General features: G+C 39.5%; 1 protein-coding gene across 1 annotated transcript; it reads left to right on the top strand.

Moving 5' to 3' along the window:
• The first annotated feature begins 3,600 nt into the window (after positions 1-3,600).
• Positions 3,601-21,063, top strand: LOC139158945 (fructose-1,6-bisphosphatase isozyme 2). Its single transcript, XM_070736280.1, has 6 exons — positions 3,601-3,732; positions 6,847-6,939; positions 10,757-10,897; positions 12,559-12,696; positions 18,270-18,389; positions 20,460-21,063. The coding sequence occupies exons 1-6, from the start codon at positions 3,652-3,654 to the stop codon at positions 20,652-20,654; spliced, it is 768 nt and encodes a 255-aa protein (XP_070592381.1). The 5' UTR covers positions 3,601-3,651; the 3' UTR covers positions 20,655-21,063.
• The last annotated feature ends 6,685 nt before the right edge of the window (positions 21,064-27,748 follow it).

Raw genomic sequence — 27,748 nt, 5'->3', positions numbered from 1 at the left:
GCTCCATGGGGTTGCAATTAAAGAAAAGCATCTATAAATAGGTAACACGTTTGCTGGGTTTTAGAAACCTCTCTAAAATCATGACTGATTTTGGTTTGATATAAACAGAATTTGATCGGAAAGAAGGCTCCAGCAAAATCTGATACCTCTACTCTATTAACATAATAATTTCAAGGAGAGAAGAAAAGCTTTCAGAATATAGCAATACTCCACAATAGGATCCCAGCTATAGACAGATAGTATAGAAACATAGAAACATAGAAACATAGAAGACTGACGGCAGAAAAAGACCTCATGATCTATCGAGTCTGCCCTTATACTATTTTTTGTATTTTATCTTAGGATGGATATATGTTTATCCCAGGTATGTTTAAATTCAGTTACTGTGGATTTACCAACCACGTCTGCTGGAAGTTTGTTCCAAGGATCTACTACTCCTTCAGTAAAATAATATTTTCTCATGTTGCTTTTGATCTTTCCCCCAACTAACTTCAGATTGTGTCCCCTTGTTCTTGTGTTCACTTTCCTATTAAAAACACTTCCCTCCTGAACCTTATTTAACCCTTTGACATATTTAAATGTTTCGATCATGTCCCCCCTTTTCCTTCTGTCCTCCAGACTATACAGATTGAGTTCATTAAGTCTTTCCTGATACGTTTTATGCTTAAGACCTTCCACCATTCTTGTAGCCCGTCTTTGGACCCGTTCAACTTTGTCAATATCTTTTTGTAGGTGAGGTCTCCAGAACTGAACACAGAATTCCAAATGTGGTCTCACCAGCGCTCTATATAGCGGGATATGTAATGTGCATGCACATTTTAATATTAGTAACATAGAAACATAGAAGATTGAAGGCAGAAAAAGACCTCATGGTCCATCTAGTCTTCCCTTATACTATTTCCTGTATTTTATCTTAGGATGGATATATGTTTATCCCAGGCATGTTTAAATTCAGTTACTGTGGATTTACCAACCATGTCTGCTGGAAGTTTGTTCCAAGCATCTACTACTCTTATATTAGTAATATAATTCAGCAAACCAAAGCAATAATATTAAACCAGGAATAATCTGATTTGCCTCTATGCTATTTCTGTGACTGAGTAGTTCAAACAAAATGGTCCATAAGCATGTCGGCATAAAGATCAGGCCAGCTAACTTGTTTCTAATGTAATAGGAGTTGCATTCAGAGAAGGATTCAGAACTGTGCCAAGTGGCAAATTTCATTGTCTTCATTAACAGGTTTGATAATGTCATGGCCAAGTCTTGATTGTCTCCCAGAGACCCGGTGGCCTATTTTTTATAATTGCATATGAACATGAATGAGTCAATCGAGAATAAGTTGCCAAGGTGCAATCTTCCCAGCACAATGTCTCAGGACAACAGATTTTCTTGAATTTTTTTCTTCCAAGATTACAAAGAGTGCTTTCACCTTGAAAGATGGTATCAAATAGCGGAAACTCTAATTGCTCCCATGCAAACTTTTGAGACTGACTCTTATAAAAGTCAGAAATGCTGTCTAGAAAATAGAAAATGTGTAGGATAAGTCATGGGGAAGGACCATATTTGGTTCTGAAGTTCTTAAGCCTTCCAGCCACCTGACATTTCCTATTTGAAAAGAACAGCAGTTTATCATTTCATTGCTTACAAAGTGATGGAATTAAGTGGAGAAAGAGAGAAAGAAAGAAAGAGAGAGAGAGAGAGAAAGAGAGAGAGAGAGAGAGCGAGAGAGAGAGAGAATGTTCCTCCTCATAACCTCATTACTGTGCATTGAGTCATTAGAAATGTGACACTAATTGTTATTCTATTATATTTATTATTCTACTGATATTGCATCTTGAGATTCCTGTGAATCATCCAGAGATGTAGGATTTGGGCAGTCCAAGCATACGTTAAATAATTCACTAACTTCTGTTACTAGGGCCGTGAAGCTTTATTCTGTCTTATTACTGAGCCTTGTTGTGTTGGCTACAATTTCCTGTGACAATTTAAGGGTGGCAATTGACGGAGGGCCCTGGCTTCATTTCCCCTCTTTAACGTATGGCGGGGTGAGACCTGACAAGAATAAATGCTGCCTAGATTAGAGACCTTAATCACATTTCAAGTTGCCCAAATGACAATTTGTCAGTGTACAGAGGCTCCATCCTGCCCGCTTGCACTATTTCTGAACTCGGGTCTGCCAGACTTCCAGAAGATTGATAAACTTGTGTGGAAGAAAAATAGGCCAGCTGGCAGGATGATGTGGTAGAGGAGAAGCTTGGCTGAAATAAAAAGGAGCTCCCAGAGCTCATGAAAGTTCTCTCCCGTTTCACCTTGGATTCGTTTAGTGCCTGGGAATAGCTGACTTCCAGCAGTGTTGACCATGGAAACAGACCCTATCAGAGCATTACAGTGATTGGCTTTTTACAGAAACAGTTCTCGACATTTAACACTGAAGATTAGATTAGATTTTCAGAGTTGGAACGGACCTGTAGGCCTTCTAGTCCAAGCCCCTGCTCAAACAGGAGTCTCTACACCATTTTGGATAAATGGTGGTTTGTTATTGACAAAAGGCAATCTCCCTTTATGTCAATAATATTATGCTAAAAAAATGTCAATAAGATTATATTTAAAAAATCCATGGAGGGTACAAAGGCAGACTCACATATTAATGAAGTGGTTTGCAACACTTTAAAACATATTCCTCTTATATATGCATTATTTCATGATTGCTGAGGTAAAAATATTCAACAAAGTGAATATTTATTTACCTATTATTATTATTATTATTATTATTATTATTATTATTATTATTTATTAGATTTGTATGCCGCCCCTCTCCACAGACTCGGACCTACCTACCTACCTACCTACCTACCTACCTACCTACCTACCTACCTACCTATCTATCTATCTATCTATCTATCTATCTATCTATCTATCTATCTATTAGATTTATAGGCCGCCCTTCTCTTTGCAAACTCAGGACAACTTACAAGAATAAAAATAGACAGGTAAAAGTAGAGTACTACTACAACATTAAAAAAGTAGATAAAACCTAATATTAAAACAATCAAACATCTCTCATTCATACTAATGACCAGAGCAGAGCTATTGCTCACGGTCCTCATGCCTGCCGACCTAAATGTGTTTTTAGCACCTTCCGGAAAGCAAGGAGAGTGGGGGGTGGTACGGATCTCTGGAGAGAATTGGTTGCAGAGGATCGGGGCCACAACAGAGAAGGCTCTCCCTTGCGGACCTGCCAGTCGGCATTGTTTGGTTGACAGGACCTGGAGGAGGCCGACTCTGTGCGGCCTAACCAGTCGCTGGGAGATGTGAGGCAGAAGATGGTCCCATAAATAATCTGGCTCCATGCCCTGTAGGGCTTTATAGGTATGGTCTTCAATTAATATCTGGAAATGCCCGGGAGCACATCCAGGCCCTCAGTATTTCCAAAAGGCCTTCAGTGTGGTCAAAGGTGAAAGACTGTGAAAGGCACAGTCTAAAAATAAGAAGAGCGTCCATTTTCTTTTCCCTGACTCTTTTTTTTTTCATGTTAGTAGTAGCCCTCATGGGTTTTCTCCCTTCCATAGGTACGGAATTGCAGGAGGCGTGAATGTTACTGGGGACGAGCAGAAAAAACTGGATGTGTTGTCCAATTCTCTGGTGATCAACATGCTTCAGTCCTCCTACAGCACTTGCGTTCTGGTCTCTGAAGAGAATAAAGACGCAATAATCACTCCAAAAGATAAGAGGGTTAGTATGCGGTCTAATTTAGTGGGGAGGGAGTGGTTCCTCATTGAACAGCAGAGGGCGCAATGGAGTCGTGGAAGAAAAAAGATTTTTCCAAGGGGCTCCAAAGGAAACACGCTTTTATAGTAGAAAATGCCTGTTGGCAGAGTTGAAAATCCACCATTCCAGAACTGAATGTTGCTTCCACAATCAACAAATAACGCTGCCCCCAAGCTTCCACAATTTAATTAAGACTGAACTGCTTAAACTGGGGGAGAACTTTGAATACAGCTTTCAAACATCAGAGGAAGTGGGGATGCTAACAGAAAGGTAAATTGCCAATATAGTCTGAACTGATCCCAACCTCTTGGAGTCACCTGACCATGTCAGCAGCTGGGTGGTCAGTAAAGCATGCCAGATTGAATCCATGACCACGACTACGTCAATTAAGAACATAGAACATAATAGGATTGGAAGGAAACTTGGTGGCTGGACTAGAAGACCTCCACATTTAATCCACATCTTTTTTTTCCTTATTTCAACAAAAAGTCTGAGATTTTATATTTTCAAATTTCCTGTCCCTCCTGTAAGCGAATTGTGCAAAAATATATATATATATGTAAAAGTAAATGTAACTGTCAGATAAGAAACCTATCCTGCAGGGTTTTTTTAAAAACCAGTTTTCATTCAATTGATTGAACACTATTTTATTTCTCAATGTCTTTCCAAGTAAAATAATACTGTAGTTAGAAACATAGAAGATTGACGGCAGAAAAAGACATCATGGTCCATCTAGTCTGCCCTTATACTATTTCCTGTATTTTATCTTAGGATGGATATATGTTTATCCCAGGCATGTTTAAATTCAGTTGCTGTGGATTTACCAACCACGTCTGCTGGAAGTTTGTTCCAAGCATCTACTACTCTTTCAGTAAAATAATATTTTCTCACGTTACTTCTAATCTTTCCCCCAACTAACCTCAGATTGTGCCCCCTTGTTCTTGCGTTTCCTATTAAAAACACTTCTCTCCTGAACCTTATTTAACCCTTTAACATATTTAAATGTTTCGATCATGTCCCCCCTTTCCCTTCTGTCCTCCAGTCTATACAGATTGAGTGCATTGAGTCTTTCCTGATAAGTTTTATGCTTAAGACCATTCTTGTAGCCTGTCTTTGGACCGGTTCAATTTTACCAATATCATTTTGTAGGTGAGGTCTCCAGAACTGAACACAGTATTCCAAATGTTCACTGCATACTTGGTAAAATGTGGTGTTCATTTAATTGTAGGGTGGCCCAGCGGGAATATCCTGCCTATCATAGTAAGTAAGTTCTGGACTAAGGCTCAGGCATTCCTCACACGTACCTAAACCCAGAAATCTTTGTTATTCTGTGTCCTCAAAATGTCATTTTCCCTAGTCAGTAATTGAGTTATTCTTAGTGGCTCTGTTTTTAAAGAAGTGTTTTTGCTCTTAGGGGCTGTCACCAAGAAGAATAGGGTGGACTTATTCTCCAAAGCACCTGAGGGCAGGACAAGAAGTAATTATGTGGAAGATCATTAAAGAGAGAAATAAGGAAAAATTCCCTGACAGCGATAACAGTTAATCAGTGGAACGGCTTGCCTCCAGAAGTTGTGGCTGGAAGCTGGACAGCCCCATGTCTGAAATAGTGTAGGATAGTGTAAGACATTGAGAAATAAAATAGTTTTCCATCAATTGAATGAAAACTGGTTTAAAAAAAATTCCTGCAGGATAGGTTTCCTATTTGACAGTTACATTTACTTTTACACATATTTTTTGCACAATTCGCTTAGAGGGGGAGCAGGAGATTTGAAAATATGAAGACTTTTTGTTGAAAGAAAGAAAAAAAAAGATGTGGATTAAATGTGGAGGTGAATAAGAATGTAATTACCTGTTCAAAATAAGGTCAGAAGTAATTTTTGTTTCTTAATTTTAGTTTCCTTTACTTGTACTTTTCTGATTTTAGAGCAGTGTCTCCCAACCTTGGCAATTTGAAGATATTTGGACTTCAACTCCCAGAATTCCACAGCCAGTGAATGCTGGCTGGGGAATTCTGGGAGTTGAAGTCCAGATATCTTCAAGTTGCCACGGTTGGGAGACACTGTTTTAGAGTATCTTATATGAAAGTCCTCAATAAATATAAATGAAAACATGGAATCTCTTTCCTGAGGTTCTAGTTCTAGGGACCTGACTTAATTTACAAAATGAACCATGGAGAGAAATAAATGCATTATCGTGTAATCAAGGGTGGTTTTGCATACCAGTACATAATCCCATTGAGAAAAGTCTGGTACCTGATTTCATTGATACCCTATTGCTGTTCTCAGTTTGTCTGAAAAAGTGGATCAGGAAGCTGCCACGTTTATTGAAATAATATTGGATATCACAATCAAAGAACTTCAGAAAAAAGAAAGATAGCTTTAGCGGATTTTCAATTCATCAGAAGCATCCAGACAAGAATTGTTGTACCACAACATTTGTGTGTGGGGGAGTGGGGTGCAGTAAAAGTTGTACTATATATTTTATTTATTTATTAGATTTGTATGCTGCCCTTCTCCGTAGACTCGGGGCGGCTAACAACAATAGTGAAAAAATATGAACAAATCTAATATTTAAGTTAATTTTAAAAAACCCTTATTTAAGAAACCAATCATACACACAGACATACCATGCTTAAATTTTATACGCCTAGGGGGAAGGGAATATCTCAATTCCCCCATGCCTGATGACAGAGGTGGGTTTTAAGGAGCTTACGAAAGGCAAGGAGGGTGGGGGCAACTCTGATCTCTGGGGGGAGTTGGTTCCAAAGGGTTGGGGCCGCCACAGAGAAGGCTCTTTCCCTGGGTCCCACCAGACAGCATTGTTTAGTTGACGGGATCCGGAGAAGGCCAACTCTGTGTGACCTAAATATTAGTATTATATAGTACAATACCAATTGTAGCCAGTTGATATTGTACCATCTAATAGTCTATTTTTCATCATCCCTCTGAGATAAAAATGCATCTGTGCAAAGTAGATTTCTCAGGACAACTGACTTTCTAAAGTAGCTTTTGCTAAACGGAAGGGATATTGTACCCACTAATATCTGTTTTAAGACTGCTTTTGTTTCTCCTCTTTCAGGGGAAATATGTGGTATGCTTTGATCCACTAGATGGCTCTTCCAATATAGACTGTTTAGCCTCCATAGGAACAATATTTGCAATTTACAAGAAGGTAAGCAACTGAAACGAAAAGTGGAACAATTAATAGTAGCATACAAGAACACAGAACAAATACCTTGTATCAGCTTGTATTAGAGAGCTATAAATGACAGTGATAAAATCTCACTGTCATTTATAGATTTCTAAAATAGCATTCACTTTATGGAATTCCCCTCCAAGTTGCTAGTCATGTTGAATTTGTGGGTGACACTAGGTTGAAGAACTCTTTGGTTAAACAACAGGCTTAGGGAACAACTCTGGGACAGATCCAAATATATGTTCAATCAACTTTATAATACCTACTATAGCTGGCATTAGTTTTTCCCATTCTCAGAAAGATGAACGGAAGTATGGTGGATGATCCTCTTACCTTCTACAAATTAGATGTCCTATATTCTCATCATTGAGTTACATTATACTTTATGACCCTAAATCAGCTAAAATATCAAACTGGAATGGAAATCATGCTTTCTTGCTTTTAGTAGTATCTGCAAAAGGCATCATTTTTGTAGGGTAGTCATATAGATACAAGTTACATGTGAAAGAGGTTATACTGTAAATACATCAATTAAAAGTATTACAAGTAAAAATCCATTATTGGTTGGGACATTCTGAGATAGCCTCAGATCTTTTGTCCCAAAGGTGGTTTTTTTCAAGAGGCAACTGGATTTTTCTATTTTTTCTTTGAAGGCATTTCACTTCTCATCCAAGAAGCTTCTTCGGCTCTGTCTGGATGGTGAGAATGGGAAAATTTAAATGTCAATTTAAATTTTATCTTAGACCCCCATCCAGACAGAGCTGAAGAAGTTTCTTGGATAAAAAATGGAACATTTTCGAAGAAAAACCAGAAAGTCCAGTTTCCTCTTGAAAAAAACATCATTGGGACAACCATAACCTGGATGGCTGAGAATCTCCATAGACACTCCAATCTTTTGATGTTTTTAACATCAGGAGCCTCTCACTTAATTGTAGTAGTCAAGTTTCCTTTTTCCAAATATCCATTGAGATCTATAATGAAATGTCCTAAGACCGGGCTGTCAAACTCAAGGATTGGGGTGCTTAGATCTGACCTGTGGGGCAATCCTGGAAATAGCCAAGGACTGGCCTGCAGTGCCTCTGCCAGTGAAAACAGAGCTCGGAAGGGCTGCGGGTTAGCCTGCTGAACTCCATTTTTCCTGGCAGAGGGTTGCAGGAAGCCATTAAAGCTTGGGAGTCTGTTTTCACTGGTGGAACGCTAGGACACCACAGGTGTCCCTGACACAAGTGACATTGGACTGACCACGCCCATCACAGCCACACCCCGGACACCCCCAAGGTCAAATACAACCCTGATGACACCCCTATCCTAGGAGGCTGAAGTCTTCTGATTGTGTACGTATGTGTATGTGGGTATGCCTCTGAATTAGTATTGGTTTGTAATTACTGCCTGGATATGTCCCCAGAATTTTCTTGGCAAGATTTAAGAAATAGTTTGTTATTGCCTGTTTCCTAAGGCTGACAATGATTGGCTCTAAGTTATCTAGCTGGCTAGAACTCTTGGTCTCTAGTCTGATGCCTTAACCACTATAGCCAATTCACTCTGGTATTACTTTGTGTTTATTGTGTGTCCTGGTGTGACCAGTATGGACTGTTGTTTATTAATAATTGATTTGAGTGTGTTGAACTATGAGCCGTAAATAACAAGCAGTCTCATTTTTGTTGTAATCCTTCCTGGAACTTTATCTGGCTCTATTGATTTGTATATGGAAGTTGTTGGCTGGATGGTCAGTTTGTTGACTGCTATCCATCAATTGAACATCTCAGCTGAGTGGGTCGGAATAAATGAAATAGCATATTTCCGGGCTATAGATCAGGGCTTTCAAAATTGTGGGCTATCAAACTTGTGGCCCGTGGGCCAGATGCATCATGTGCTGACCATGCCCGTGGAAAAAAGTCGTGATACACCACGTGACACAGCCATGATGATGTGAGTCTGACACCCCTTTTATAGATAATGGATTGGTTTTGAAACAAGCAATGCTAATTTGGAAAACAGACTCTGGAGTGGAAAACTTTAGGTTGTTCCAACCTGTGTATATTAAACCCATATTGCTCTTCCTTTATCCATATATTAAATAAAATAAAAACTAGAAAACAATCTACATGTTATTGTATATATTATATAGTTTAACCTTAAAACCCAGGAATATGTACTAATCTTTTGGTGGAGAGATGTAACTCAGCATTTCTAGTAAAAGATCAGGTCCTATCTAAAAGTTATCTGATCCATTTAGGACAGAGTTCTCATTTGCTAAGCCTTTTGAACTAATTCTCTGGAATAATATTTAAATAACCATCCATGGTCATTTACCCTTTAACCTTTTTCAGTTGTGTTCTTCAGGCTGTTTGAATGCCTGAAATTGTTGCAGAATGAATGTGGAATATGAATTTGTGCATATTATTATCTACACTTTATTATGATACCAATCTTTAAATGCTAGGGGTTTCCCCATTTTGGTGGGCCGCATAAGACTTTAACTCCCAGGCTGTGCACATTTGACCTAAAAAGATTAGTTTCAAATGACATTTTCCATTGATGGCTAGCTATTACTACCTAAGAACATGAGCTAATAGTAATTATTAGCCATTTGCAAATAGATTTAACACAGGAGTTGAGTCTCAGAGTGACATTTGGAAAAAGAAAAGGGACAATGTTAAAGTACTCAGTATTTCATTTGATGAGTCCTACTGTTAAAGATTGATTATTAACACAGGCAAGTTACTTCCGTTTATGACTTGACCTGCAGCTGGTACATCTTTACCGTTAATGTTTTTATTTGTAATTTATCAGTATCTGCAGTTCAATTATATTTAATATTATTTTATAGAAAAGGCTCTTCAGTCTCAGTATATCAGGCACACTGTAGTTCCATGATTAAAAGGATATCCTATCTATACATTTTAAGTTTCTTTGTTTTTCTCCAATTAAAATTTTTAAACAGTACCATACTGTAGGCGTGGCTTATTTTGTGGGTGTGGCTTGCCAGCCATGTGACTGATTGGAGTGGCTTGACAATCATGTGACCGGGGGATGGCTTAAAGGTCATGTGACTGGCTTAAAGGTGGCCAACTTGACGTCATGCACATCAAGGGTTAGGGTGCCTGTACTATATACTCTACTCTACTCTACTCTACTCTACTCTACTCTACTCTACTACAGTGTTCCCTCAATTTTTGCGGGGGATGCGTTCTGAGACCGCTTGCGAAAGTCGAATTTCTGCGAAGTAGAGATGCAGAAGTAAATACACCATTTTTGGCTATGGACAGTATAACAAGCCATCCGTTAACACTTTAAACCCCTAAATTACCATTTCCCATTCCCTTAACAACCATTTACTCACCATTATTACTGGTACTCACCATTGAATAAAACACTTAGTGATCCTGATATTTCTAAACATAATTATTTATTAACAAAAATTATTAGTTTGGTGATGACGTATGACATCATCGGGTGGAAAAAACCGTGGTATAGAAAAAAAATCGCGAAGTATTTTTAAAATTAATATTTTTTGAAAAACCGTGGTATAGGCTATTCGCGAAGTTTGAACCCCCGAAAATTGAGGGAACACTGTATACTATACTATACTATACAATACTGTACTGTACTGTACTATACTATACTATACTATACTATACTATACTATACTATACTACACTACACTACACTACACTACACTACACTACACTACACTACACTACACTACACTACACTATACTACGTTATATTACATTACATGATTATATTATCATTTCATTACTAGGTTATAGTGCAATAATTTTTCTTTTAGACCTCTGAAGATGAGCCTTCTGAAAAGGATGCCTTACAACCTGGACGCAATATTGTGGCTGCAGGCTACGCTCTGTATGGCAGTGCAACGCTGGTCGCCCTTTCAACGGGCCAAGGAGTGGACTGCTTCATGTTGGATCCGGTAGGTGTCCAATACTAAGCATAGTTCTGTTTTGGTTGCTGTTTCATATTCCATACGAAAACCATCTCCCTTTCCGGGAATTGTGGTGGTAGGGAGATAAAGTGTTTATAATATAGAAGCCATCCAGAATGAGAGCAATGCTTTCCTGGGCTGGTATTTGGGAATATAAGAGCATTGTAATGCAGCGGTAAAATCCTAATTTTTTTTTACTACCAGCTCTATGGGTGTGGATTGATGGGTGTGGTTTGGCTTGGTGGGCGTGGCAAGGGAAGGATACTGCAGATGAATGCGCCTACGGAAATCCTTATCCGTAATTTTAAATTTAATGGTCCATCTTATTATTTTGAATCCTCGGTTCCAGCTGATGGACTATAGCCATGATGGCACGCAGGGGGCACGCAGAGCCCTCTCTGCAGCCACATGAACCATCTCCCAGCTCAGCTCCACTGCGCATGCATGCATGCCACTCACCAGCCAGCTGATTTTTGGGTATCTGGCCACACATGCATGGAGGGCGGGGTGCATAGAAACATAGAAGATTGATGGCAGGAAAAGGCCTCAGGGTCCATCTAGTCTGCCCTTATACTATTTCCTGTATTATTATTATTATTATTATTATTATTATTATTATTATTATTATTATTATTATTATTATTATTTCAATACAACACAGCAAACGAGATCACTATACTGGATTTCGTATTTCATCACCAGTCGGGCGCTTCCCAAGCACCTAGGACTGCGTGATGTAGCGGCAAATTATGTTTGCCGATCCCAGTAAAGCGGCCTTTTGCAATTGACAGATGGAGATTTTGTCAATTCCGATGGTTTTCAAATGTCCGCTGAGATCCTTTGGCACTGCGCCCAGCATGCCAAGTACCACTGGGACCACTTTCACTGGCTTATGCCAGAGTCGTTGCAGCTCGATTTTTAGATCTTCGTATTTCACTAATTTCTCTAGCTGCTTTTCATCAATTCTGCTGTCTCCTGGGATTGCGATTATTATTATTATTATTATTATTATTATTATTATTATTATTATTAATTAGATTTGTATGCCGCCCTTCTCCGAAGACTCAAAGCAGCTCACAGGATATAAAAACAACACAACCACAAATCTAATTAATTAAAAATTACTATTAAAATCCCATACATAATAAAATCAGTCAGCCAATTCATTCACAACCACACATTACATCTCGTAAACAGAGGAAGGGGGCTTGGTCTAATTGTCCCATGCCTGGCGACACAAATGAGTTTTAAGGCTCTTGTGAAAGGCGAGGGGGCAGTGTGAATCTCTAGAGGGAGCTGATTCCAGAGGGCCGGGGCCACCACAGAGAAGGCTCTTACCCTGGGCCCCGCCAGATGACATTGTCTAGCCGATGGGACCTGGAGAAGGTCAACTCTGTGGGACCTAACCGGTCGCTGGGATTCATTTGGCAGAAGGCAGATGGTGCAGACCTAATATCTTTCCACAAAATCTCTACCATGCTTACGACTCTTTGCAAAGACACTTAAAATTGCAGATTTTTTTAAAACAGTTATCACTAACTTTAGTTGAAAATGCCTTTATTTAATAATATTTAATAGGTAATAAATCATTAAGATGGCATGTGAATTAATAGGATATGAATAAGCTCCTTTGTTTTATTTGTTTGTAGGCTCTTGGTGAATTCATTTTGGTGGAAAAAGATGTGAAAATCAAGAAGAAAGGAAAAATCTACAGTCTTAATGAAGGTTATGCGAAGTATTTTGATCCTGCTGTGACTGAGTATTTACACAAGAAGAAATTTCCTGAGGTAATTTACCATTTGGATGCCATTAATTACAAGTAGTACTAGTTAATATATGGTAGTTTAGTTCCATAGCTCCCACAGAGAATTTTGATTACAGTTGAATAAATGCATTCAAGGAGAAAAGTTATTGTCCAAAAAGTACTGGAAAATGTAAAACTAAGTACCGGTAAGTCCCTATTCAGTAGCAACTCATGCTGTTTGGCAAAAAGGCAGGCTATTTTAGAAACAATACTTTAGCTCAAAATATAAGAAGATTGCCTTTCAAGTATATCCAGTATAGAATTGTGAAATATTTATTTATTTATTTATTTTGTCCAATACACAATGAGGGTTTTAGTGGGTATATATCTATATACACATAGTAAAATACATGATGAAGGTTATAGAGGAGATACTCATAGTAAAATATATCTAAGAAATAATAGAAAAGAAGATATAGTAATAGAACATATCAATGAAAGAGTAGAAGAAGAGATACAGGAATAGAAGAAAGGTATAGGAGATATAGGAGAGCAATAGGACAGGGGACAGAAGGCACTCTAGTGCACTTGTACTCGCCCCATACTGACCTCTTAGGAATCTGGATAGGTCAACTGTAGATAATCTAAGGGTAAAGTGTTGGGGGTTTGGGGATGACACTATGGAGTCCGATAATGAGTTCCATGCTTCGACAACTCGGTTACTGAAGTCATATTTTTTACAGTCAAGTTTGGAGCGGTTAACTTAATGTTAAATCTGTTGTGTGCTCTTGTGTTGTTATGGTTGAAGCTGAAATAGTCGCCGACAGGCAGGACGTTGCAGCATATGATCTTGTGGGCAATACTTGTTTAAGGCGTCTTAGTTCTAAACTTTCTAGGCCCAGGATTGAAAGTCTAGTCTCGTAGGGTATTCTATTTCAAGTGGTGGAGTGAAGGGCTCTTCTGGTGAAGTATAGCAAAAAATAGTCAAAAATCTTGGGGCACTGTGTAAATTCCATGGTTCAAACTGCCACAATACATTGAACTGTTGATAGTACAGTTGCAATCTTCCATGGATAGATTTTTTCAGTACAGTGGGACTTATTTCCTTGAGAACATCTTAAGACTGAGCTCAAACCTATTAAAACAATTCTTTTTTAAAAAAAATGTTAACATTGTTTAAAGAAATCCAGTCTACAATCAAAGAAAGCACTGTCTTACTTGTGTATTTCCAAGACGGCTTCTGAACTTACATAATATCACAGACATTCCTCAGAAATGAAATGAGGCTATGGCTGAAGGGGTTGAAATATCTTGGAAGCTTGGGGTTGACAAGGATAAATTTACTAAAGTGATCTTAGATCAGGAGTCTCCAACCTTGGCAATTTTAAGACTTGTGGACTTCAACTCCCAGAGTTCCTCAGCCAGCAAAAATGGCTGAGGAATTCTGGGAGTTGAAGTCCACAAGTCTTAAAGTTGCCAAGGTTGGAGACCTCTGATCTAGGTCAGAGGTGTCAAACTTGATTTTATTGAGGCCCACATCAAGGTTGTGTTTGACCTTGGTGGAGGGCATGGCTAGCTCGGTGTCACTTGTGTCGGGAGAACCTGTGGTGACTTATGAGCACAATTGAGCCCACAATTTCTGTTGCGAAATGAAACACCTATTAAATGAGTTTTGCCCCATTTTACATTGTTAAATGAATCCCTCCAGTTATTAAATTAGGAATTAAATGAATCTGACTTCCTCACTGGCTTTGCTTGTCAAAAAGTTGCAAAAGGTGATCACATGATATCAGGACACTGTGACCATCATAAAGATGAGCCAGTTGCCAAGCATGTGCATTTTGTTCATTTGAACAACAACAAACCGTTGTAAGTCACTTTTTCAGTGCCGTTGTAAAATTGAACGGTCAATAAATTGTTTTAAGTTGAGGACTCCCTGTATTGTGTTATATGAAATTGATGGTTGCTATATTGCTTCTTTGGAGTGTGGAATGGGCTTTAACAATTTTTTGGGTATGTACAGTATATCAAGATGGAAAAGGAAATGAAATATATCTCTGTTTATCTGCTCACTGTAGCATCTTTTGTTTTGAGTGATGTGGTGGAGACTTCCTTGAATACAGGTGCATGACCACAAAACGTAAATGACAATTAATATAAACACTCTGACATGTCTTCATGATGAGAAGCTACCTGTTAAAAATGAGCAGAGTAGAATGAAATCAACAGGCTTACTCAGAGCTCCATAAACCATGATTTGATTTGAGAGTACTTATTTTTATTTATTTATTTTGTCCAATACACAATAATACACAATGAAGGTTATAGAGGATATAGTAGAGAAGAAATACAAGATATAGGAGAGACTATAGGACAGGGGACGGAAGACACTCTAGTGCGCTTATGTACGCCCCTTACTGACCTCTTAGGAATCTGGAGAGGTCAACCATGGATAGTGTAAGGGTAAAATGTTGGGGGTTAGGGGATGATACTAAAGAGTCTGGTAATGAGTTCCACACTTCAACAACCTGATTACTAAAGTCATATTTTTTACAGTCAAGTTTGGAGCGGTTAATATTAAGCTTGAATCTGTTGTGTGCTCTTGTGTTGCTGTGGTTGAAGCTGAAGTAGTCTTTAACAGGCAGGACATTGCAGCATACGATCTTGTGGGCAATACTCTTAGATCATGTTTAAGGCGTCATAGTTCTAAGCTTTCAAGACCCAGGATTGTAAGTCAAATGGTAAAATTCTATCTTTCCAAATGTCCATGCGGAAGTACCATTAGCTATTTCCAGAAAGGAAAAATGAATCATTCCAAACCATCAATTGGTTTTCTTTTATCATCTGAAAGAGAAATCTATGAGTTGTTCACTTGAACCAGGGAAAGTGTCTTGGGATATAACAAAATGAGAACGGGAGGTTGCAGTGGAATTTCTGAAAGGCAATAGGGCTCCACTTCCCCATTTGTTCTCTTGGCCACTCTCTGTCTCATTTTAGCTTAAATAAATCTGAAAGCTCCATACATGCAATAATTTCATGCTTTTTCAAGGCTTGAGAACATAGAAACATAAAGACTGACGGCAGAAAAAGACCTCATGATCCATCTAGTCTGCCCTTATGCTATTTCCTCTATTTTATCTTAGGATGGATATATGTTTATCCCAGGCATGTTTAAATTCAGTTACTGTGGATTTATCTACCACGTCTGCTGGAAGTTTGTTCCAAGGATCTACTACTCTTTCAGTCAAATAATGTTTTCTCATGTTGCTTTTGATCTTTCCCCAACTAACTTCAGATTGTGTCCCCTTGTTCTTGTGTTCACTTTCCCATTAAAAACACTTCTCTCCTGAAACTTATTTAACCCTTTAACATATTTAAATATTTCAATCATGTCCCCTCTTTTCCTTCCGTCCTCCAGATAACATTTATAACATTTAATATTATAGTCCAGTGACGGCAAACCATTTTTCTTTGGGTGCCGAAAAAGCATGCGTGCGCACGAATGCCCACACCCATAATTTAATGCCTGGAGAGGGCAAAAACAGCTTCTCCCACCCCTCAGAGGCCTCTGGAGGCCAGAAATGGCCTGTTTCTCAACTTATAGAGGGCCGAGTAGACTCGTGTTTCATCCTTCCCAGGCTCCAAAGTCTTTCCTGGAGCCAGGGATGGATAAAAACGCCTTCCCCCATCCCCCTGGATGCTCTCTGGAAGCCATGGTGATCCCAGAGCCTCTCTATAAGCAAAGAATCAACTGGCTGGCACACCCATGCACATTGTAGCTAAACTAGGGCAACGGCTCACGTGCCAGCAGATATGGCTCTGTGTGTCACCTGTCACCCGTGCCATAGGTTCGCCATCACTGTTATAGTCTGTTTTGCCAGGGATATACTATAATATTGCACTGCATCAGAGAGGTTAGGGCCATTGCCCTAGCTCAGCTCCAGCGTGCATGTGTGTGCTGGCCAGCTAATTTTTTCTGGCTCCGCCCACTCCGCTCCTTCCCTCCCATGAGTTTCCACTTGGCCCATTTTGGAGGCCAGGTAAATACAGGGGTCACGGTGAGGCTCTGAGAGGCAATTTCTGACTTCCGGAGGGCCTCCGTGGGGGAGGCCATTTTTAACCTCCCCAGGCTCCTGGAAAGCCTCTGGAGCCTGGGGGGGGGGGGTTTGAAAATGGGTCTACAGGGCCCACCAGAAGTCGGGAAATTTATTTATTTATTTATTTATTTATTTACTTACTTACTTACTTACTTACTTACTTACTTACTTACTTATTTATTTATTAGATTTGTATGCCGCCCCTCTCTGTAGACTCGGAGCGGCTAACAACAATAATAAAAACAGCATATAACAAATCTAATATTTAAATTACTAAAAACCCTTATTAAAAACCAAACATACACACAAACAAACAAACATACCATGCATAAATTGTATAGGCCTAGGGGAAAGGTATATTTCAATTCCCCCATGCCTGATGACAGAAGTGGGTTTTAAGGAGCTTACGAAAGGCGAGGAGGGTGGGGGCAATTCTGATCTCTGGGGGGAGTTGGTTCTAGGGGGCCGGGGCTGCCACAGAGAAGGCTCTTCCCCTGGGCCCCACCAAACGACATTGTTTAGTTGACGGGACCCGGAGAAGGCCCACTTGTGGAACCTAACTGGTCGCTGGGATTCATGCAGCAGAAGGCAGTCCCGCAGATATTCTGGTCCGATGCCATGAAAGGCTTTATAGGTCATAACCAACACTTTGAATTGTGACCGGAAACTGATCGGCAACCAATGCAGACTGCGGAGTGTTGGTGTAACATGGGCATATTTAGGGAAGCCCATGATTGCTCTCAGCTACATTCTGCACGATCTGAAGTTTCCGAACACTCTTCAAAGGTAGCCCCATGTAGAGAGCATTACAGTAGTTGAGCCTCGAGGTGATGAGGGCATGAGTGACTGTGAGCAGTGACTCCCGGTCCAGATAGGACCGCAACTGGTGCACCAGGCGAACCTGGGCAAACGCTCCCCTCGCCACAGCTGAAAGATGTTTCTCTAATGTGAGCTGTGGATCGAGGAGGACGCCCAAGTTGTGGACCCTCTCTGAGGAAGTCAGTGATTCCCCCCCCCAGGGTTATGGACGGACAGATAGAATTGTCCTTGGGAGGCAAAACCCACAGCCACTCCGTCTTATCAGGGTTGAGTTTGAGTCTGAAATGGGATGTTTCCAGCCTTTGGAGACCTCAGGGATGCCTGTTAGTCCCAAAATGGGGCACAGTGGGGTTGTATGAGTATGTGGGGGGCTTGGGGGGGGTTTGCACATGAATATGTAAGGGTGTGGCATCTCAGAGGGTCGTTCGTGCATGTACAGTGGCACATGGCACATAGGGGACTGAATTATTGGTGTGGGCATGCGGTAATGTGAGCATACACACTTTCAACACCCGAGGGGAAAAAACATCACTATCATTGGGTTAGGGTGCGATATTCTGGCACATTTGGATTTCCAAAAAATTAATTGATTTTTTGTCATTATTTTTCTTCCCTGTGAATTATGCCTCAGATTCAGGTTTGCACTAGGTAATGAGCACTAACAATCCACTCTGCTATAATCTGTATTTTTGCTTTATAGGAAGGTACATCTCCTTATGGAGCCAGATACGTAGGCTCCATGGTAGCTGATGTCCACCGTACCCTGGTGTATGGTGGGATATTTTTATATCCAGCTAATCAGAAAAGTCCCAAAGGAAAGGTATGTTTTTACTTTAAATTGACGTATTATAAGAAAGTACACTTTTAATGAAAAAGGTGGGCATTTTTGTTGCTTGGAAAAATTAGGAACATATTAGATAGTATTCTATATGAAAAACAATATAACGGAAAAGGCAGGGTGTGTCTTAATGTGCTATGTTAAGTCATAATTTATTAAATATAGTTTGTCTAAGCCACATTGACTGGGATCTTGTTGGAAATCATAAACTATTTTTTCAATAAACCAAGACATACAGTAGCAGGATTTATTCATGCTTTTAAAAATGGCTTAGGGTGATGTGGAATTCAACTTCCAACATTCTCTCTATATTGATTGGAAATGGATAGATGAAAAGATTACAGTTCCATTTGTCCAGATGTGCCCATGTTTTCCTGTAACGTTGAGCAGTGATGCATGACTGACATGTCATGCTAAACCAAAAACACAAGACCACATTATAGCTTCAAATGAAGCATGACTTAAAACTCTAGCTCAGTAATTTCTTGCCTGGAAAGTAGCAGGACTCTTCAAAATGTTAGGTAGAATTTATTACCTGCTAATAAGGTTGATTACGTGGATTTTCTGCATGTAGACCTGTTACGAAACTATTGTTTTTTCTAATTATGCTTGTTCTTTGCTGGGGGAAATGCAATTCGTTTTCCTATTGAAATGAGTTGGAAAAATTAATTTGGACTGCACTGCATTTATTAGTGTTGCATTTTTAAATTAAAAAAAAACAGCAATGCAAGGATTTCAAAGCTGTCAGATGATATACTGTATTTTTCGTTGTATAAGTCGCACTGGAATATAAGACACACCTAGATTTTGGAAGAGGAAAACAAGAAAAAATGTATTCTGAGCCAAATGGCAGCTTCTTAGTAATCTAAATACTTAAATGTGCTTGTATTTTACTCTTGCTGAAGGGAGGGCTCGCTAGGGTATTTATTTATTTGTTTGTTTGTTTGTTTGGATTTATATGCCACCCCTCTCCGAGGACTCGGGACGGCTCACAGCATGTACAGAAAAACAGGAAACAATAATAACAATCCAATTATACCTTAAAAAACAATCTTAAAATTCTAATTAAAAACTATCAATATCATTCATTCAGCAGTCCAACTAAGCATTCATCAGTCAGGGGGGGAAGGTCTAAGGAATCCCAGGCCTGGCGGCAAAGATGAGTTTTTAAACTTTTTTGGAAGGCAATGAAGGTGGGGGCAGTACGAAGCTTTGGAGGGAGCTGATTCCAGAGGGCCGGGGCCCCCACAGAGAAGGCTCTTCCCCTAGGTCCTGCCAGCCGACATTGTTTGGTCAACGGGACCCTAAGGAGACCAACTCTATGAGACATCACCGGTCGCTGGGATTCGTGCAGCAGAAGGCGGTCTCGGAGGTAATCTGGTCCTATGCCATGTAGGGCTTTATAGGTCATAACCGACACTTTGAATTGTGTCCGGAAACAAATTGGTAGCCAATGCAGTCCGCGGAGTGATTAGCAACAGAGATGGCAGCTTCTCAGTAATCTAAATATTTACTGAGTGGATCTGTTTTATTTCTGCTGAGGGCAGGGCTCGCTAGTAACGGTAACAGGAAAAGACGCCGGTAAAAGCTGACTGACGAATCATTTGCTCCTTCCTCTCCCCTCTCTCCACTGAGTCAGCCATCTTTCTTTCCTTCCCCCCCATCCCCACCCCAAGAGATAGAAGCCGCTCCTGTCTGTGCCAACTTACCGATCACCTCCTGCAGTCTGTAGGAGTCCTGGCAAATGCAGATGCAGCAGCTGGGGGGCGGGGCAGAGGCTGCTGGACGTGAACGGACGAGTTGCTCTCCTCCGCCAGGATGCTGCCAGAGCTGATCGCAAGTGGCGACTTCAGTATTTAAGACGCACCCAGTTTTTGACACACTTTTTTGTGGCAAAAAGATGTGTCTTATACACCGAAAAATACAGTATGTATGAATGTTTATAATTTGAAAAACTGTTGTGACTAGATATAAATTCTTCAACTGCTTCTTAAATAATTTCAACTGAAGAGGTTACGGTGAGAATAATGGGTTTTCCTTCTTATATTCTAGCTGCGTCTCTTGTACGAATGCAACCCCATCGCTTTTATCATTGAACAGGCTGGAGGAATAGCTACCACGGGCACCGAGCCAGTGCTGGATGTAAAGCCAGAGTCTATTCATCAGAGAGTCCCCTTTGTTGTTGGTTCTCCTGAGGATGTTCAAGAATATCTTGCATTTGTACAGAAACACCAGAAAAGCAGCTAGCGGCTCTCTAAAGTGCCCCATCTATTTGCTTTCGCACTACGCTCTGGAAAAATATGAAGCCGCAAAGTGAAATAAATGTCTAAGCTGGTGATCGCAATAAGATCTCCCCCCTTTGAAAAAAGAAAAAAAAGAAAATCTTCATTTCAATAAAAATATCAGGTTGATCATTTCTAACAAGAATAAAACAAGGGCCTTTTTGGATGAATTGAATAAGCTCCTTTTCACAGACATGTTTTGCATGGGAAGTTCACCTCTTCATGTCTAGCATCAAGTCAGCTAAATAATCAAATCACACATTGTCTAGTCTTGTGACCTGTGAAGCAATGTCTCCATTTACACTGGATCAAAGCAAACAATTTTTTTTTAAAAAAAAATGTTGCGTCCATTGTTGACAATTTTGTATTGTCAGCCTGGCTTAGATCTGTACAGATTAAAATGATTTTTCATGATTTGTTTCTTGTTTTGTTTTTCACATATATTTTGCATACCAAACTTTTAAAAGTTGGTTTTACCTTCAGCCAGTTAATACAAATAACTTATATATCTTTAAAACTTCCCACATTTGTTTTTCTTCTCAAAATATGAGGAAATGATTGTTGTGTCCATATGGCGAGATGATTCTTTTACCTTGACAAAAATTTAAAGAGAGAATCCAAAGCAAGAGTCCAGTATTTCATTAAAGTTTACTGTTTCTATTCAGCTTGGAATAGAAATTGAATAATTTGTTTTGATAATTGGATATGACCTTATACCCGGAGAATCATGTAGCCATATCAAAAACAACTATTTTATTCCATGGAAAGTTTCCAAATGATTCATGTTGATTCATGTATTTTATGTACATCTACAGTATATACACATGTAACAGATCTGTTTATGTCTAGCTTCGCCCAAAAATGGTGATTTAGAATAAAAGAGCATCATCGGCTGTATACATTTTTTAAATTAGAAAAGTGCTCTTCTCAGTATTTTTGACAGCTGAGATCAACACTTCCTGCATCTCACAAAATTGGTCTGACTTCTCAGCAATTAAATCTTTGAGGATCCCTACTTACCACACCTGCTATATCACTGTTTTATAAAGAATTTCAAGCTGTCTCATCAAGTTGAAATCCCATATCCTCTTCTTAATATTCATTTAAAGCATAAAGAACAGCTTGTATTTGATATAAAAGCTATTTGTGTGGGTGGGTGTGTTACCCTGCTTTTGTTTCATGAGCAAAAATAGTTGGCTTCCTTGACTTTTTTGTGTACTTTTTAGTGTACTGCATTTTATTTATTTGTTTGTTTGTGTTATTCATCCATCCGTCCATTTGTTTGTTTGTTTGTTTATTAGTTTGATTTCTAGGCCTCCCTTCTCCTAGGACTCAGGGTGGCTTACAACCTAAATAATACATAAGAAACACATTAGAAATTGAAAAAAATAGGCTAAAATTAAAAATAACCCCAATAAAACATTTAAAAACTTTATTTCAGCCCAACTCATCCATACATTCAACCCATTCATCTAATTTTTCTTTCCAATGTTCCTGAAATGATAGAATGACTAGATTGAGAATGTCCAACTTTGGCCACTTTAAGACTTATACAGGGAGCATTCCAAAAGTAATGCAATTTTTTTAAAAAGTGATTTGCACCAACACTTAAAATTCTTCAAAGTACTGTCCTTGGGCCTCTACACATTTTTTCCAGTGACTCTGCCATGACCGGTACATGCCTGGAAGGCGTCTTCGGGGACCTCTCGCAAGGTCTTAGTCACGGCTGATTGGATCTCTTTTATGGATGAAAAACGCACCTTGCCACAACGCGCTACAAGCCCGCGAGTTCCTGGCCAAATGCCAAGTGCCAACGCTGCCCCACCCCCATCCCTATAGTCCTGACGTCGCCCCAGCAGACTTCTTTTTCTTCCCAGCCCTGAAAGGAACCCGTTTTTCATCCATTGAAGAGATCCAATCAGCCCTGATGAAGACCTTGCGAGAGGTCCCTGAAGACGCCTTCCAGGGTGCATACCGGTCATGGCAGAGTCATTGGAAAAAATGTGTAGAGGCCCAAGGACAGTACTTTGAAGAATTTTAAGTATTTGTGCAAATCTGTTCAATAAATTACTTAAAAAACCCCAATTGCATTACTTTTGGAACGCACCCTGTAGATTTCAACTCCCTGAATTATTAGCTGAGGAGGAATCCACAAGTTTTAAAGTGGCAAGATTGGAGACCCTTTGACTCAGGGGTGTCAAACTCATGTTGTCACGGCAGCATCACGATGGTACTCCCCCCCTTTGCTAAACTAGGCATGAACATGGCCAGTGCATGATGCATCTTCCCCATGGGCCGGGTGTTTGACAGTCCTGCTAAACCAGGGTTGTAAAATTCAGGCCAGATGTGCAATGAATTGGCCACGCCTTTAGCCAGTTTAGCGAAGAGTGAAAAAGTCTTGATACATCGTGATGACACCGTGACAATGCAACTTTCACACCCTTGGACTAAATCATTCTAACCATCCTGCTGAAAGTAAAATTCCATATCTTCTTATCCTAGTTAAAGCCATATTGCTAACTGATTGTCCTCTGAAGATATCCCTCTAATTTCAAATGTTCTTCATATTTTGTTAATATTCTTAATTGGTGATTATTATTGTACTTGGAATGATAACTTCTGTAACATGTGTTGAATTTTTCAATCGGTGCTAGTTTAGTTTTGATTTTAAGCTGATCGTTTTCTTCCATTTTTCCAACCACATACACACAATTGTTTACAATTTACTTATATTTATTTATTTATTTATTTATTTATTTATTTATTTATTCATTCATTCATTCATTCATTCATTCATTCATTCATTCATTCATTCATTTATTAGATTTGTATGCCGCCCCTCTCTGTAGACTCGGGGCAGCTCATAGCAATAATAAAGACAATGTAAAAACAAATATAATAATTTAAAAAACACTAAAAACTCCATTATTAAAAGCAAACATACACACAAACATACCATGTATAAACTGTATAGGCCCAGGGGAGATGTCTCAGTTCCCTCATGCCTGACGGCAGAGGTGGGTCTTAAGAAGTTTACAAAAGACAAGGAGGGTGGGGGCAGTTCTAATCTCCGGGGGGAGCTGGCTCCAGAGGGTCGGGGCCGCCACAGAGAAGGCTCTTCCCCTGGGTCCCGCCAAACGACATTGTTTAGTCGATGAGACCCGGAGAAGGCCAACTCTGTGGGACCTAACCGGTCGCTGGGATTCGTGTGGCAGAAGGCGGTCCCGGAGATATTCTGGTCCGATGCCATGAAGGGCTTTATAGGTCATAACCAACACTTTGAATTGTGACCGGAAACTGATCGGCAACCAATGCAGACTGCGGAGTGTTGGTGTAACATGGGCATACCTGGGGAAGCCCATGATTGCTCTCGTAGCTGCATTCTGCACGATCTGAAGTTTCCGAACACTTTTCAAAGGTAGCCCCATGTAGAGAGCGTTACAGTAGTCGAACCTGGAGGTGATGAGGGCATGAGTGACTGTGAGCAGTGAGTCCCCGGTCCAGATACTGAAAAAATTGAAAGCAACAGGAGATAATGCAAACAGTACAAGCAGTAGCAATCATAACAACAGAAAATCCCCAATGACCTCCCTGAAATAGTTATAGCCATGCGTACAGAAGAAATAGTAAAATAGTAATGATCGTGTCTTAGATGAATCCCAGGATTTGTGCGTGACTGCTTCCAAAATATTGAATGAGTAATAGCTATAAAAACAAAACAAAGCCTGGCAAGAGAAATTAGCAACTAGTATCATGTCTGTTTATCTACTCCATGATATCCTTGTTTTCTCAGTACTGCAGTACATATGATTATTCTCCCAATTTTGTATATTTAATAGTAGGTTTCTAATTAGCAGCATATTTGCTTTGAGAAAAACATAGAAGACTGACGGCAGAAAAAGACCTCATGGTCCATCTAGTCTGCCCTTATACTATTTCCTGTATTTTATCTTACAATGGATATATGTTTATCCCAGGCATGTTTAAATTCAGTTACTGTGGATTTACCAACCACGTCTGCTGGAAGTTTGTTCCAAGGATCTACTACTCTTTCAGTAAAATAATATTTTCTCACATTGCTTTTGAGCTTCCCCCCAACTAACTTCAGATTGTGTCCCCTTGTTCTTGTGTTCACTTTCCTATTAAAAACACTTCCCTCCTGAACCTTATTTAACCCTTTAACTTATTTAAATGTTTCGATCATGTCCCCCCTTTTCCTTCTGTCCTCCAGACTATACAGATTGAGTTCATTAAGTCTTTCCTGATATGTTTTATGCTTAAGACCTTCCACCATTCTTGTAGTCCGTCTTTGGACCTGTTCAATTTTGTCAATATCTTTTTGTAGGTGAGGTCTCCAAAACTGAACACAGTACTCCAAATGTGGTCTCACCAGCGCTCTATATAAGGGGATCACAATCTCCCTCTTCCTGCTTGTTATACCTCTAGCTATGCAGCCAAGCATCCTACTTGCTTTTCCTACTGCCCGACCACACTGCTCACCCATTTTGAGACTGTCAGAAATCACTACCCCTAAATCCTTCTCTTCCAAAGTTTTTGCTAACACAGAACTGCCAATGCAATACTCAGATTGAGGATTCCTTTGATTACTATTTGTAACTGTATTCAGTCTTTCTTTATGTGAATGTGAGGGGCTAATGATATAAATGTATTTGTTTTCTCAGAGCAACTCAATGTTTAAGGTTCACTGCCCTTGAGTGCATGTTCTTTTTTAAAGGAAGTGGATTAAGTAAATCTATGTTTTGTCCAGTTCTTCTATAATCATACCTCCCTCCTTCCTGAGCAACAAAGAGGAACATTATTTTGAAGAATCTCCTGAAGCAAAACTGTGGAATCTTAAAATCGCAGCAGAACATACAAGTCTGTTTGCCCTGATTATTCTGGTTATATCAGGAAAATTGTCTGTGACTAGTAATCAGCTGACTGTAGGTTGCCTGAAGCCTGAGTATACTGTGCAAAGCTATTGTGGGGAGCTTGAGACTTGCCAACACAAGTTTTGCTAAGAGAAATGCAATTTGTACAAGGCACAGGCTCATCTAGAAAAAGGGATTTAGGAGAAATTGACAATGACTCCATTTAATTTTATTACAGTTGACTTGATTTCCTTAGTTCGAACAATAGCCTCTATTTATTTCAGATAGTCTTGATTTTTTTTGTTTCTTCACCATTTCACCCTAGCAGCCCACCTCTGCTGTAACTAGAAATCTTCTTTACTAAAGCCTTAGCAATATTACTCATTTGCATTTATCTGGTTTTTCTTAGAAAAAAAATATCATAATAACTTGCTTCATCTTGACACCTTTGTCTTATTTCATTTGTGGGCCAAAGGAAGTCTCTATTCTGTTTTGATCTTCTAGACAGTAATCCCTCGCTACTTCATGGTTCATCTTTCGCGGATTCGCTATTTCACGGGTTTTCAAAGGGGGCTTAAATCCATTAAATCCATACATTTTTAAAAATCCATTAAAAATTCATAAAATTCTTCTACTGTACTACTGTACTCTATTAAAGAAACTGGTAGGATATCACCTGTAGTTCCAACTGAGAAACATTACAGAATGACTGTTTAATGCAAAGGGTGTGGTTTTTAAAGTCCAAATATTCGTTAAATACATAAAATATATACATTTCCTCTACTTCACGGAAATTCATGGTCTTGGCCTATGGTGAAGACGCTCGCCTCCCATTCGGAAGGTTGAGAGTTCAACTCTAGGTAGTGGCAGATACTTATCTCATAGGGCGCAAAGGAAAAATATTTGCTGTGAATTCCATGTGGTATTAAGAAGAACATCCAGTTAATAAACACTCAGTTCTTATCCAGTCACCCTTACCCAGAATTAAGGGATTATGGGGTCATAAAAAGGGAGGGCTTTTTTAATTTGCTGTTTTTAAAGTTGTTAGCCACCCAGTCAAAACAATATGATTTGAATAAGATAAATTATTAAAATATATTACTAAAATATATGCCAATATCCATGGGGAAGGCAATTATAATAGCAAAAATTCTTGCCCAGTGAATGTACCTGTAAAGAGGTTGTCCCTAGACCAGTGATTTTCAACCTTTTTTGAGCCGCAGCACATTTTTTACATTTACAAAATCCTGGGGCACACCACCAACCAAAATGACACAAAATGAAACCCTAAGACACTCTCCTCTCTTTTTCCATCCCTGTCTCCTCCCCCCCTTGTGTGTGTGTGTGTGTGTGTGCACATTCTTGAACCATTTCCAAAAACAGGTGAGGGCTGGGGTTTTCTCTCTCTTTTATTCTTTGGGTGCTTTTTATCATATGCTTTAAATCAACTTCTTTCTCTCTTTTGTTTCTCTCTCTTTCCTCTCATTCTCTGTCTCAACCATTTTCTCATTTCTCTTTTTTTCCTCCCCTTTTTGCTCATTTCTCTCTCTCTCTCTTTCTCTCTCTCTTGCTTTCTTTCTCTCTCTCAGCAAAAAGTTGCGAGACCGAAACCTGAGCTTCCTTCTTCGCGGCACACCTGACCATGTCTCGTGGCACACTGGTTGAAAAACACTGCCCTAGACCACCTCTCTGCCAATTACTGTTTAACTTCCAGCAGAAGTTTAGCACTAAGGGAAAGGTGCCAAGATATCCTATTCTCAATCATGTGGTATTGTGTTTGAAAACAAAACATGGGGTCAGGGCCAGGATACTTCATTTTGGAATGCATTCTCAGCACATTTAACCTCATCCTCTCTGATTTCAAACTTGCCAGAGTTCAGAATGTTCCATTTCCTGTTGTAGTCAAACCTTTGATGCTTCGGATCTTCTTACAGAAAACAATACACTTTCCTATCATTGACATTCATGTGGGATGTTTTTTAGATAGTTTTGCTGATGTAAAACAAATGCCTTGAAAAACGTTACAAGAAATCGAGGCTAATGTTACTCGGCGTTGTACACAATTTGGGCTGCAGTTTTCCAGCCCGGAAAGGAAGTCCTGCTCAGTTTAGTGTGACCAATTTCTGAGTCAACAAGTTAGGGATCAGGTTGGCTTATTTCACAAGAACATAATGATCAACTTATTTAC

The sequence above is a fragment of the Erythrolamprus reginae genome, chromosome 2 (assembly GCF_031021105.1).
Source record: "Erythrolamprus reginae isolate rEryReg1 chromosome 2, rEryReg1.hap1, whole genome shotgun sequence".
Lineage (NCBI taxonomy): Eukaryota > Metazoa > Chordata > Lepidosauria > Squamata > Dipsadidae > Erythrolamprus > Erythrolamprus reginae.
This window is presented reverse-complemented; position numbering and strand designations above follow the sequence as displayed.

Coding starts and splice junctions, on each gene's coding strand:
- LOC139158945 (XM_070736280.1), top strand. CDS start 3,652: ATGCTTCAGTCCTCCTACAGCACTTGCGTTCTGGTCTCTGAAGAGAAT. Junction 10,898..12,558: donor ACTGCTTCATGTTGGATCCG/GTAGGTGTCCAA, acceptor ATTTGTTTGTAG/GCTCTTGGTGAATTCATTTT. Junction 12,697..18,269: donor ACAAGAAGAAATTTCCTGAG/GTAATTTACCAT, acceptor TTTGCTTTATAG/GAAGGTACATCTCCTTATGG.